At 36.0% G+C, this 12234-nt stretch overlaps 1 protein-coding gene across 1 annotated transcript; it reads left to right on the top strand.

Annotated features, from left to right (window-relative positions):
• The first annotated feature begins 1210 nt into the window (after nt 1–1210).
• Nucleotides 1211–2164, top strand: LOC100624524 (olfactory receptor 2T11). The gene has a single exon (XM_003354406.1). The coding sequence runs from the start codon at nt 1211–1213 to the stop codon at nt 2162–2164; it is 954 nt and encodes a 317-aa protein (XP_003354454.1).
• Nucleotides 2165–12234: the final 10070 nt, after the last annotated feature.

Raw genomic sequence — 12234 nt, 5'->3', positions numbered from 1 at the left:
CTGTTTCTGAATTATATACTTGCCAATTTAGTAAGTAAAATATTTTCCTGAGTTCTAGGAAAAACTCTAGAAAATTAATTGAATTCATGGAGGGGGTCATGAGAAACTCCAATATAGAGCCAATAGTTTAGATGCAAAGGTAATGACCTACTGGCTGTTGGCATCTGAGATGGGGTCACTCTTCTAGGACTGGACCCTTATTCTGTGGGTTATTAGGCTATTTCCAGGTAGATAGTGTGAGGATTGAATCAAGCTGTAAGATGCCAAGCTAGAGTCTGGAGAGTTGGCAATTGCTTGGTAAAGGGGAGAAAATCCTACATATTTGGTAACTGGAAGTATCAGAAATGGGAGTATTGGAGTTCCTGTTGTGGCTCAGCAGAAAAAAAAAACCTGACTATTATCCATGAGAATGCAGGTTCCATCCCTGGCCCCGCTCAGTAGCTTAAGGATCTAGTGTTGCTGTGAGCTGCAGTGTAGGTCACATATGCAGCTTGGATCTGGCATTGCCATGGCTGTATTGTAGTCCTGTAACTGTAACCTTGGATTTGACCCCTAGCCTGGGAACTTCCATATGACACAGATTGGTGCTAAAAAAGAAAAAATAAACAAATAAATGGAAGTTTTGAGAGCAGATAAGGCACACAGGAGGTTTATTTTTTTGTTTTTGCTGGGGTTTTTTTGTTTGTTTGTTTCTTTGTATTCTCTTTGTACTCCTCAGGTCCTAAGTAATTCATTCTGCTCACTTTTAGCCATCCAAATAACAAATGAATCAATCATCATTTTCTCCAACCAATATTTACTTTGCCTTATTATGGGTTGAACAAGATTCTGAAGAGGAAAGATGCAGAATAAAAGGAACAGATAATAGCTAAAATTCTAAGCCAGATGTAGTAAATACTCACTTTGTTATGCTATCAGCATTATATAGTAGCATAAATATGAACACAATATAAAAAGCATTATTTTCCAAAAAGAAGAAGCAGATCTATAGTTACTGATTTATGCTGAATCTCTATTTTTTTCATTCAGAGTTATGATTATGAGCTGGAAAATTTTATCTGAACCAGTAGCCTCTGAGGTCTGAGATTCACCATCTTCATTGTGACTTTCTCACATATAGAAAGTGTTTTCTCTCACTCTCTTTGCTTTTTATTTCTTCCTCTGGAGTTTGTGGCTTACTGCTCTCCTGGAGCAGTCATAGAAAAAGTCAATGGAGAATAGAAATTCAACCTCTGACTTTATCCTCCTGGGACTTCTGGTAAACAATAAAGCTACAGGGGTTGTCTTTGCAGGTATTTTTACTATTTTTGCGGTGGCCGTAACTGCAAATTTGGTCATGATATTCTTGATCAAAGTGGATTCTCGCCTCCACACTCCCATGTACTTTCTGCTCAGCCAGCTATCCATCATGGACACCCTTTTCATTTGCACCACTGTCCCAAAGCTCCTGGTAGACATGGTTTCTAAAGAGAAGACCATTTCCTTTGTAGCCTGTGGCATCCAGATCTTTCTCTACTTGACCATGATTGGCTCAGAGTTCTTCCTACTGGGCCTCATGGCCTATGACCGCTACGTGGCCGTCTGCAACCCACTTAGGTACCCAGTCCTGATGAACCGCAGAGTGTGTCTTCTTCTGGCTGCTGGTGCCTGGTTTGGTGGATCCCTGGATGGCTTTCTGCTCACCCCTGTCACCATGACTTTCCCCTACTGTGGTTCCCGAAGTATCAACCATTTCTTCTGTGAGATCCCTGCAGTTCTCAGATTAGCCTGTGCTGACACATCCTTGTATGAAACCTTGATGTACAGCTGCTGTGTACTCATGCTGCTCATCCCTATCTCTATTATCTCAACTTCCTACACCCTCATCTTGTTAACCGTCCACCGCATGCGCTCAGTTGAGGGCCGGAGAAAGGCCTTTACCACTTGTTCTTCACACTTGACTGTGGTCAGCATTTTCTATGGGGCTGCCTTCTACAATTATGTGCTGCCCCAGTCATTTCACACCCCTGAGCAGGACAAGGTGGTATCAGCTTTCTATACCATGGTCACACCCATGCTCAATCCTCTCATCTACAGCCTCAGAAATAAGGATGTCATGGGGGCATTTAAAAAGATATTTGCACAATGCTTATCAATTCAGAATGTATCCACAATTTATGCTTAGAGATTCAATAATCTGGCCATCGGTTTTCCAAAAACATCCTCTGTTTGGCCCATTTCACAAGAGACTGTCTGGTCAGCTATCAGAGATTACAGTTGGAAATTAAGGGGATTTTTCCTTGACTGGTTTCTTCCTCTCCAATGAAAGTAATCAAAAATATTTCATTAGATAATACAGAGAGGCTTTGGCTAACTATCAAAAAACAATTTATTATTAAGAAAGTTAAATAATTCCTCTTATCCTAGTTTTATCTCTTAGAAGCAAAGAGGAAAAGATCAAATATTAGAGTTCAATGAAACTCTCATTATGTCCCATTTACATTTGCCTTGTGATCAAGCAAACCAAAAAACCTTCCAAATCTTCAAAATTTTGGTGCCAAATTTTCTTTGATTATTTATGTATCAATAAGAAAAAAATACCAATTCACAAAGGAGTAATATAAATCACAATTTAATTGTGTTTTTTAATTATTGGATTAGCAGCAGTGGATTATAAACAATATGATCACCTTCACAGCATACTGACTTTCAAATACTGGCCACAATGAAGAGTGGGTGAGTTGAACTAAACTGAGAGTGCAGTTGTGAATATCTGAGGTTTATACACCTAATCAATATGAAGAGAGTCTAATATTTACTATTAACATGTTCTACTTTGCCCCCTCGCATGTTAACAGTGGGGTTCTAGGAAGGATGAAGTCTATGGGAAGAAATTTTATAGTGCCCAACTTTGTGCGATTCAACAAAAGGACTTCAGTGCATTTTTAGTTTTGTTCAGAGTGACATGGGAAGTCCTTGAAAAATTGTCTGTGGAGGTATAACTTAGGAAGACATATTTTTAGAAGGATCACTGTGTCTATAGTTTGTGTAGAGCAGAGAACTAAATTGGGTATAGAAGACAACTTAGGAGGCTTCATATGAGAGACAGAGGTATGTTGAATATAGTAGAGACACTACAGGATTTAGCTCATGGAAAAAAATGACTGCTAGAAAGAATGTGGAATGAAAGATCACTCAGTAGTTTGGGCTCAATGAAAGGAAAATGGAATTTTCATTTCCTGAGATTTGAAAATTCTAGAGTAGCATATTACAATTGGAAAAATCAAGAATTCAGTTGTTGTTAAGAATCTTGAATTGCCTATTAGATATGTAAAACCAGTTGGAGTTTGCATTATAGTATTGGACTGAAGGATTAAATCCAGTAGGCTTCAGAGTAGAAAAATATTTAAAGACATGAAATGAGTTGAAATCATTTTGGTAAAAGTTTGAGACTGAGACCTAATGCACCTGTGTTCAGTTCAGAAGAAAGTGAGACAAGAAATAGGGATTAATGAAATATGAAGTAATATCACAGACATAGATGAAATCATGGTTCAAAGATGTAAGAGTGTACTCGCATTCACCACATGCAGGTTCTTTGATTATAAAAAATGAATGTTGATCATTATAATTGGCAATATTAATATCTCCTGTGAACATAATCATATAATTTTAATGAATTTGTGTTAGAGAAAATTCAAGGTAAATTAGAGGGGAAGAAAATGGACAAGATGAGTAGAGTTTGTCTCTTTTTTTTTTGGTAAATTAGATTAGGGAAATGAAGCAGTAGCTAGAAGGATGTAGAATTTCAATGTATCTTCTTGTGACTATGACAAATATGTTTAAGGAAACAATTCTAGGCAAAGTTTAATTTATGATGTTTGAAAAATTAAAAATTTTTCCAGAGCAACGGACTTTGAGAATGACAGAGAGCATAGAAAGCGGTTTGGTATTGAAGTTAATCTTCCCTTTGATCATGGCCCATTCATTGACTGTAGCAGGGAGTAAGACAGAGAAAATTTGATACAAGTAAATTTTCTTCTGAAAGCTTCTATTTTCCCAGCACATTTAATGTTGAGGAGAGCTTCTGTTTGTGAAGAACAGGGAAAATTTTTAAAAATTTGAGAAAGAAAAAAGTCATTTGGGGAAGCAGGCCGGTAAATTAACAAAGAAGAAATATTAAGATTTTAGGGTATTCACAAGATCTATTCTCAGGATTGACTTTAAATTTAGAGGAAGCATATTTGTCAGATAGTCCAATAGGTGTACTCCTCATGGAGCATTATACTAATAAAATGTGAGCAGACAGTATGTTATGTACAATTAAATGTGGCAACAAAATCACAAGCATTACAGGAAGAACAAATGCTATCATTATTTCTACAGACTTAGCATTTATTATGTAAGAAAACATTATATTAATATTTTTTTCATCACCTGGAATTTGCAACATGTGAAAGTTGCTCATAGTTTGTTTCAATGAATTGTTCTCTTTGTGGAATTAAAGCCTGTTTAACATATATTCTTGCCTGAGTGGAGCTTATTGTATAACACGATGTGATGTGCAATCATAAAGTAGCATCTTGAACCTTCAACATGATAATTATTTAAGAGTTAAAAACAACCCCCGCTTTAATCTGGCCATTGGGATGGCTTTTCTGATGACAAGTTGGATTCCCACTTAGGATAACATACTGTCTCTAAGTTAAGCCCTAAGAAATTCTGAGTTTTTTTGCAGGACATTTGGTCCTGTATAAAACGTTGAGACTCCAAGAGATACTATATAGTTGTTCCTGTTCAAAATGTTCATTGGGATATTTGGTCCATGACAAAAAGCCTTTGAAAGCCATTGAGACTTTTGGCCCATGATCAGCTGAATAAAACAAACATTTAAATTTGTTACGATTTTCTTTATGTTATTCCCATTGTAATTCATGATGAATTTTGGATTTCACATTTATTCTGGTTCTTCCCATCATGAAGTTTAGCAAGGTCTGTCTTAGGTCGATGAGCAATTGCTCTCAAATATATATCAACCTGATTATTTGCTTTATGTCCGTTAACAATTCTGGTTATACACATTTGATTTTAGCAGTATCATCTTGAATGTGCTGGCCAAATTTGACAAGATCACTAAGAACCTGGTTTATAATTTGTTTATTGCCTTGTCATTTATCTGTTAACACTACAATCAATCTCCACATTGAAGGATAATCTACAATCATCAGCTTTTGAAATTTGCCATGCCTCCCTTCCACTGCATTGTTCACTCTGTGATCAGCATTCGGTACTGAAGTGTAAACATTCTGAGATTCTGGTGGAAATCTTGGTCTTCTTATGCCTCTATGACACATTCCAATGGACATACAGTTTCCCAGCATAATCTGTTAGGTCATCTAAACTGTCTTCTACAATCTCCACAACATATTACAAAGTTTCACATACATTTTCCATAGCACAAAAGGAAATCCAAACAACATGGATGGACAATTTATGAGTTTTACTTTTCGTTGTAACATATTCTCAATGATTGTGAAAAGTGAAACAAGTATCTTTTTACTTGTGCATTTGGCAGGAGTAGGCAAAACATATTAGTACATACATTATAAACTATAAATGTTGACATTTCTTTCCCATGAAAATGCAAAATCTTTCTTATCTATATGTAAACATCTTCTAGCCTCTTCACTTTTACTGCATCAATTAGTGGCATGGTATGTCCCATTGCTACCCCGTTTGTGCAGTAAAATCCTGAATGAATTATGTTGGTGCTATCTTAAACTATCATCAGTGAGTAATGTGGTACTGAAAGTTAGATATCTTATATTGCTATAAATTATATAAATAAAAAATTTTCATTATCTTGAATACCAGTAATATTCATTAACAAAAGATTCTCCATGCTGTTAACTTCATACGCCTCTGGAATTTCAACTTTATGCCAAGAGATTGGCTATGAAGGCCAATGTCTTTTTGACATCTATTTAATTGCCTCTTTAATGAGTTTCTTTCTGATACCATTATCAAAATATCTTTAACATGAATACCAGAGTTCTTCAAAGTACCTACAATGGTGTCGTATTTGGTTTTTCTTTTGAGTGTTGTTTTAATATTCTCAGAGGTTTTCTTATTTCTCCTTTAACACCAATACTATGCTGATTTTTGTTTTTTTCTGTCCCATCTTGAATGATTGTAATATTTCCCAAATCCTGACTTGTGTATGAGGCATTAATGGTGGTCCTCTTTTCATATCACCAGCAACTTTTCCTCTTCTGTTAGAATGAGGTGGGAGATAGATGGGCTCCAGGTAGACATTTGCAACTAGCCACTTATTTGCAACTAGCCACTTATTTACAGTTAGAGGCAGGAGATAGGTACAACTAGCCTCTTGTTTACATTTACTGAGACAAGAGATGGGAGGGACATGTCTCCTCAAGAGACAGCATGAACCTTTACAGCATATCCAACCAAGATATCTATACCCCCTATCTATACCCCAAAATATAAATAACAACAGGTACAAGGCAAATAACTGGTCCTTGTCTTCTGTGAACTGTTAAACAATGGTAATGACAGGATCAAAAGAGTTGCTAACCTTGCTTGGACATAAGAACAAAGAGGTCACTTAGTTCCCATCCTGGGGCCCTGGGACACCACAACCCCTCCTGTGTAGAGAGATCCTCCCTCAGGTCAGAAAGGGAGGGTTGACAGACCGTAATAAGTCTGGATAACCTTCCCATAATGCCTTGGTTTGGAATTCATCTTGGTCAAAATAGTGCACACAGATTGGGTTGGGGAGGGTCTGGGTTATGTCAGATGTGAGAAATAAAACAAAATAATTGCTTAAAAGAAGACCAAGACCCTAAGATCTGCCTCATATAATTTTTTCAAATTACCTATCATACATGCTCCTCATTCAGGGGGATGTCCAGACTCTTATTTCTCCTTTGGGTGTGTATTACTGCTTTTCTTCTGCCTTAGATAAACACGCTAATTCTCTGTGCTCTACCACATGGTGTACAGTTTGTCTAACATTAGTATTTCATATCTGTTTTTACAGTCTTTTCCTCCTTGAAAATTCTTGATTTAAATGGGGGCAAGTACCAGGGCAATTACGCTTCTAGCCTATAGCTGGTCTAGTAGCTAGCTAGGTTTCCTGGTTTTTTTTTTTTTTTTTTTTTTTTTTTTTTTTTTTTTTTTTTTTGTTTGTTGTTTTTCCAGGCTTCGCATGTTCAATTCCTGAGCAGAGAATTAAAATCTCACTTTAAGACATCATGAACTTCTATTTCTCTAAGATCAAGAAGAATGAAAATGATTTAAAAATTTTACAATGTAGCATTGACTTTATTTTTGTGAGTATACTATTTCTGCCATATTCCACTGTGCATTTTCAAATAAAATAATGTCATATTGCTAAGCACCAGAAGGAAATTCATGTGTGTATTTGTGTATGTGTCTTTTTTGTAGTCCTTTGACCAACAATCACTACTTTACTGGTAGGGAGGACCTTACTAATGTCTTATGGATTCAACATTCTGTTTGTCCTGACTGGATCAGCCAGGGTTAAGCACAGCCAAGGCTGCAGTGCTCAACACCATTTGGCAGATAACTATGGGAGTCATCCCCACTAAAATCTCTTTAAATAGTAGGAGATGCTGTTGAGAGTCTACCACAATGATATGTCTAACCAACATTGATTCCAGAAAAGTGTTGCCTATTAACCCACAGCAATTTGTTAGCTTTAATGGGCATTACTTAGATGCCAGGTATCTTCCTCATGACTAATCTGTACTCAGTGAACACTGCCTGGGCTGGGTTCCTACAGGTTTTATTTACATATTCAGACTTTTACCTTTGTATATATCCAATAAGTGATTGTTCAGCACTTGACCTTGTTTTTTTTAATAATTTTATTTTCCTATTTTTTTATATGTTTCAATTTTTTTATATAATGATTTTTTTTCCATTATAGTTGGTTTACAGTGATCTGTCAATTTTCTACTGTACAGCATGGTGACCCAGTTACACATACATGTATACATTCTTTTTTCTCCCATTGTCATGCTCCATCATAAGTGACTAGACATAGTTCAGGTGGCCAACAAGCACATGAAACAATACTCGACATGACTGATTAGTAGAGAAATGCACATCAAAACTACCACAAGATGCCACCTCACACCAGTCAAAATGGCCATCATTAATAAGTCCACAAATAACAAATGCTGGAGGGGGTGTGGAGAAAAGGGAACCCTCCTGTACTGTTTGTGGGAATGTAAGCTGGTACAACCCCTATGGAGAACAGTAGGGAGGTACTTTAGGAAACTATATATAGAACTACCGTATGACCCAGCATATGTGTTTAAATTACTTATAACTAATATGCCAATTTGAGCTACAAATTACAGTGGCCTTAAGATCATAAGTTTGTAGTGAAACTCACTGAGTTGAATCTTAGCTTCTAAAATTTCGGGGCTATCTATATTGGGGGCTGTTATCTAAATAGAGCACAGTTTCTTGTCCTGTTAGGAGAAAATAAAACAATGAAGGAGAAAGTCTTCTTAAGACAGAGATTTCCTAGTCTGTTACTATTACTTCTTCAGGTAAAGGACCTTGGCCTTTGTCATCTGGTCACCTAGCATTTTTCTTTTTTTTAAAGGCACATCTCTTAGAAGTTTCTATTTATTTATTATGTAGATTATATATCAGATACTGAACTCATACCCATTTATGATGGTATCTGAGACTTTATATTTCTCCCCTTTATCCCTAAATTGCTGATTTATCTCCACAGGACAGAAAAAATCTATAAATTTAAAACAAAAACAAACAAAAAGTGATTACTTTTCAGGCCCTTACTTAGGTCACCATTAGGTGTAACTATGGGATGAATGTGCCACCATCCTTCTGCCACCTTGTGGATTATTAACAACATGACATTATTCTAAAACTTCTCTTAGCCCTTGATGTCTTCTTTAAAGCAGCATGCATGATTAGGGGAACAAAACAAACAGAAGGAAAAAAAAATCTATGAAAAAACAATATTAAGCTTGACTTTGAAAGGAGATGTATATTGATTTTGCTTTACATATTTTATTACATATTTTCTTCATTGAGCAGATTTTTGATTAAATCTTCATCATTATAAGAGTGAATATTCTGTGTTTAAGATCACAGAGAACATCTCAACCCCAATTTTACCGCTTATGTCTGAGGAAGAGCAAATTAACATCTTTGTGACTCTGTCTCTTCATTTGTATAAGCATTAAGTGTGTAATACAGTTCTTATTTTAGTTATTATCATCAGCACCATCATCATCATTATTATTGTCCCTAGTACATAGGGAACATTTATATTAAATATTCAAGTCAGCAAAAACAAGTAAGACTGCAAAAAGCGAAGCAGATTGTGTAGAGCAAAGGAAACAATAAAAATAAACAAAAAAAACCCTTTGAAAATCTACTCAAAAGTGAAAAATATTTGTAAACCATATATTAGATAATTAGGTTAATATCCAAAATGTAGGAATGACTTTGATACGGATCATGAGCAAAGTAAGAAATTATCTAATTGAAAAATGGGCAGAGAGGATTACCCATTTTGGCTCAACAGGTTAAGAACAGGTTAGTATCCATGAAGATGCAGGTTTGTTTCCTGGCCTCACTCAGTGTGTTAATGATCAGGTATTACAGTGAACTGTGATGTAGGTCTCGGACATGGCTCAGATCCTGCTTTGCTGTGGCTGTGGTTATGGCTGGCAGCTGCAGGTCTGATTCAACCTCTATCCTGGGAACTTCCTATATGCCACAGGTACAAACCTAAACTAATAATACTATTAGTAATAATAAAAATAAGCAGAGAACCCACATAGGCTTTTTACCAAGGAAGACAAAAAAATACACAAGGAGTATATGAAAATGTGCTGAATACCACTGATAATCAATTGAGTGCAAATCATCTTTATAGGATGGCTGTTATAAAAGAGACCAATTACAACTATTGGCAAGGATTTAGAAAAAACAAAATCCCTGTACACTGTTGTTTGGAGTGTGAATCGGTATATTTGTTTCAGGACTTACATACAGAGAAATGAGACACCAAGGCTTTTTACCAGGAAGCAGCATTTATTCGTGTTGGCAATGGCTCAGCGGATTAATATCCAGAGGCTGAGCCCACAACACAGCGGGGCATCACCTTATATACTGCAGTAGTTTTCCCACCACATCTAAATTTCTTTGTTCTCCTTATAAGGTGTTTTAAAAATTTTGAGCAGACAGTTATAGATATGCCTGTGCTCCTGGATTTGTGGATACAGGCTATGCTACACTGTTGCAGAACTGTGCACATGCATCCACAGATGGTGTTGCATGTTGCCTTCCCTTTGTTCTGGGAGAGCCCTTCCCTCTCCCCATTACACATCAATTACATAAAGTAATATGGTTGTTTTTCAAAAAAAATCAAAGACTGAAATACCATATGATACAGCAAACCTACTTCTACGTATACATCCGAATGAATTAAAATCAGTGTGTCAAAGGAGCATATGGACACTAATGTTTTTTGCAACTTTATTTGCAATAGCCAAGAATTGGGAACAACATACATTTCCTTTGACAGATGAATAAAGAAAATATGATTTGTATGTAAAATATAATATAAAATACAATGTAATTGATATAACAAAATTATATAATTAATAGATATTAATGTTATATTATTTATAATTATATAATAATATAATAACCATAGGACAGAGTTACTGGAAAATGTGATAATGTATCTCAAAATGTTCAAGTTTTCAATTTAAGGAAATCTGAGGATCTAATATATAGCATGGTAAGAATAATAATATCATACTGTATAATCGGTAGCTACATATACACACAAATAATACAGGTATGAGCTGAGGGATGTGTTAATTACCTTGATCTAGGTAATAATGAATATATATCACACATGACATTGTACACTTTAAATATGTACAGTTATGATAGAGTAGAATAATTAAAAAGCTAGCTTTATTTTTAGTTCCTCTAAGGGATTAAAGAGAGAATGAATAAGGGAGTTTGGGAGACTGTTGTAAGTTAATGACCACTCAAGAGAAGAATCCAGTAACCTAATAACAATCTACACTACCTCAGGTGGGTCTAAGCATCAGGCACACTTAAGCCACAAGTCTTGCTGGTTAAAACATAAGACAGTAGGTGTGAGATCTGAATCTTGTTACATGAGTACAGGGAATAAATAGTCCTTGTACATGTAGCCAGGACAGAAACATAGGTGAAAGGTGAAAGAATCTTGGTGAAATTGGGCATTATAGCAAAACCTGAGATGAGTTACATACTTAATTTATGTTGCCACACTTTTGCTAATGTGATTTGAATAGTGTTATGACTGTCCTGTTCAAACCATATAGGGTCAAAGTAGGAAATAGTGGAGTCCCATCAAGGATTCTTGATGTCTGCCCAAGAATGAGGATGGAGGTGGTCTTCTCCACCTACTTACTTTTCTTTTATTTATAAAAACAAAGTCCTCTCAGTCCTCAGGGTAGAGCCCTCTTGCCTGCCCATTTGTATTTTTCACAAACATCCTATGATAATAAACTTACTCTGTTTGCCACTTTGCCTCTCACAGAATTTTTTATGCACCAGGGCAAAATAAATGAGCTTCAGGAAGTCCTGATACTCGGGGAGAGGTTTTAATAAAAAGACAGTGGATTTGAGTTTCCTACCAAGTCAGGGAACATGGGTTCGAGTCCCACCTAAGAAATGTGGTTTCAGTTATGTTTGTCAGTTATTCCTCAACAAAGTTAAAAAATCAATACAATTAAACACTTTGGAGTTCCCGTTGTGGCGTAGCAGAAATGAATCTGCTAGGAACCATGAAGTTGCAGGTTCAATCCTTAAACTTGCTCGGTGGGTTAAGGATCCGGCATTGCTGTGAGCTGTGGTGTAGGTCACAGACAAGGCTCAGATCTGTCTTTGCTATAGCTCTGGCATAGACCAGCAGCAACAGCTTCGATTAGACCCCTAGCCTGGGAACCTCCATATCCCGCAGGTGTGCCTTTGAAAACAAAAAATAAATAAAATTAATTAATTAATTTAATTAATAGACATGTAAATCTAATTAAAAATATTTTTTAAAAATTCTAGTGCTCTTTTGTCCACATCCTGTTCTGGTTTACTATCTATTCTTATGTTTTTATCTCTCAAAATAAATACATCATAGTTCCCTTTGAAATAACACTTTTGTTC

The sequence above is a fragment of the Sus scrofa genome, chromosome 2 (assembly GCF_054392235.1).
Source record: "Sus scrofa isolate SSC_HxYL_T2T_F1_AM1 chromosome 2, Sscrofa_HxYL_maternal_Yorkshire_Landrace_v2.0, whole genome shotgun sequence".
Classification (NCBI taxonomy): Eukaryota; Metazoa; Chordata; class Mammalia; order Artiodactyla; family Suidae; genus Sus; species Sus scrofa.
This window is presented reverse-complemented; position numbering and strand designations above follow the sequence as displayed.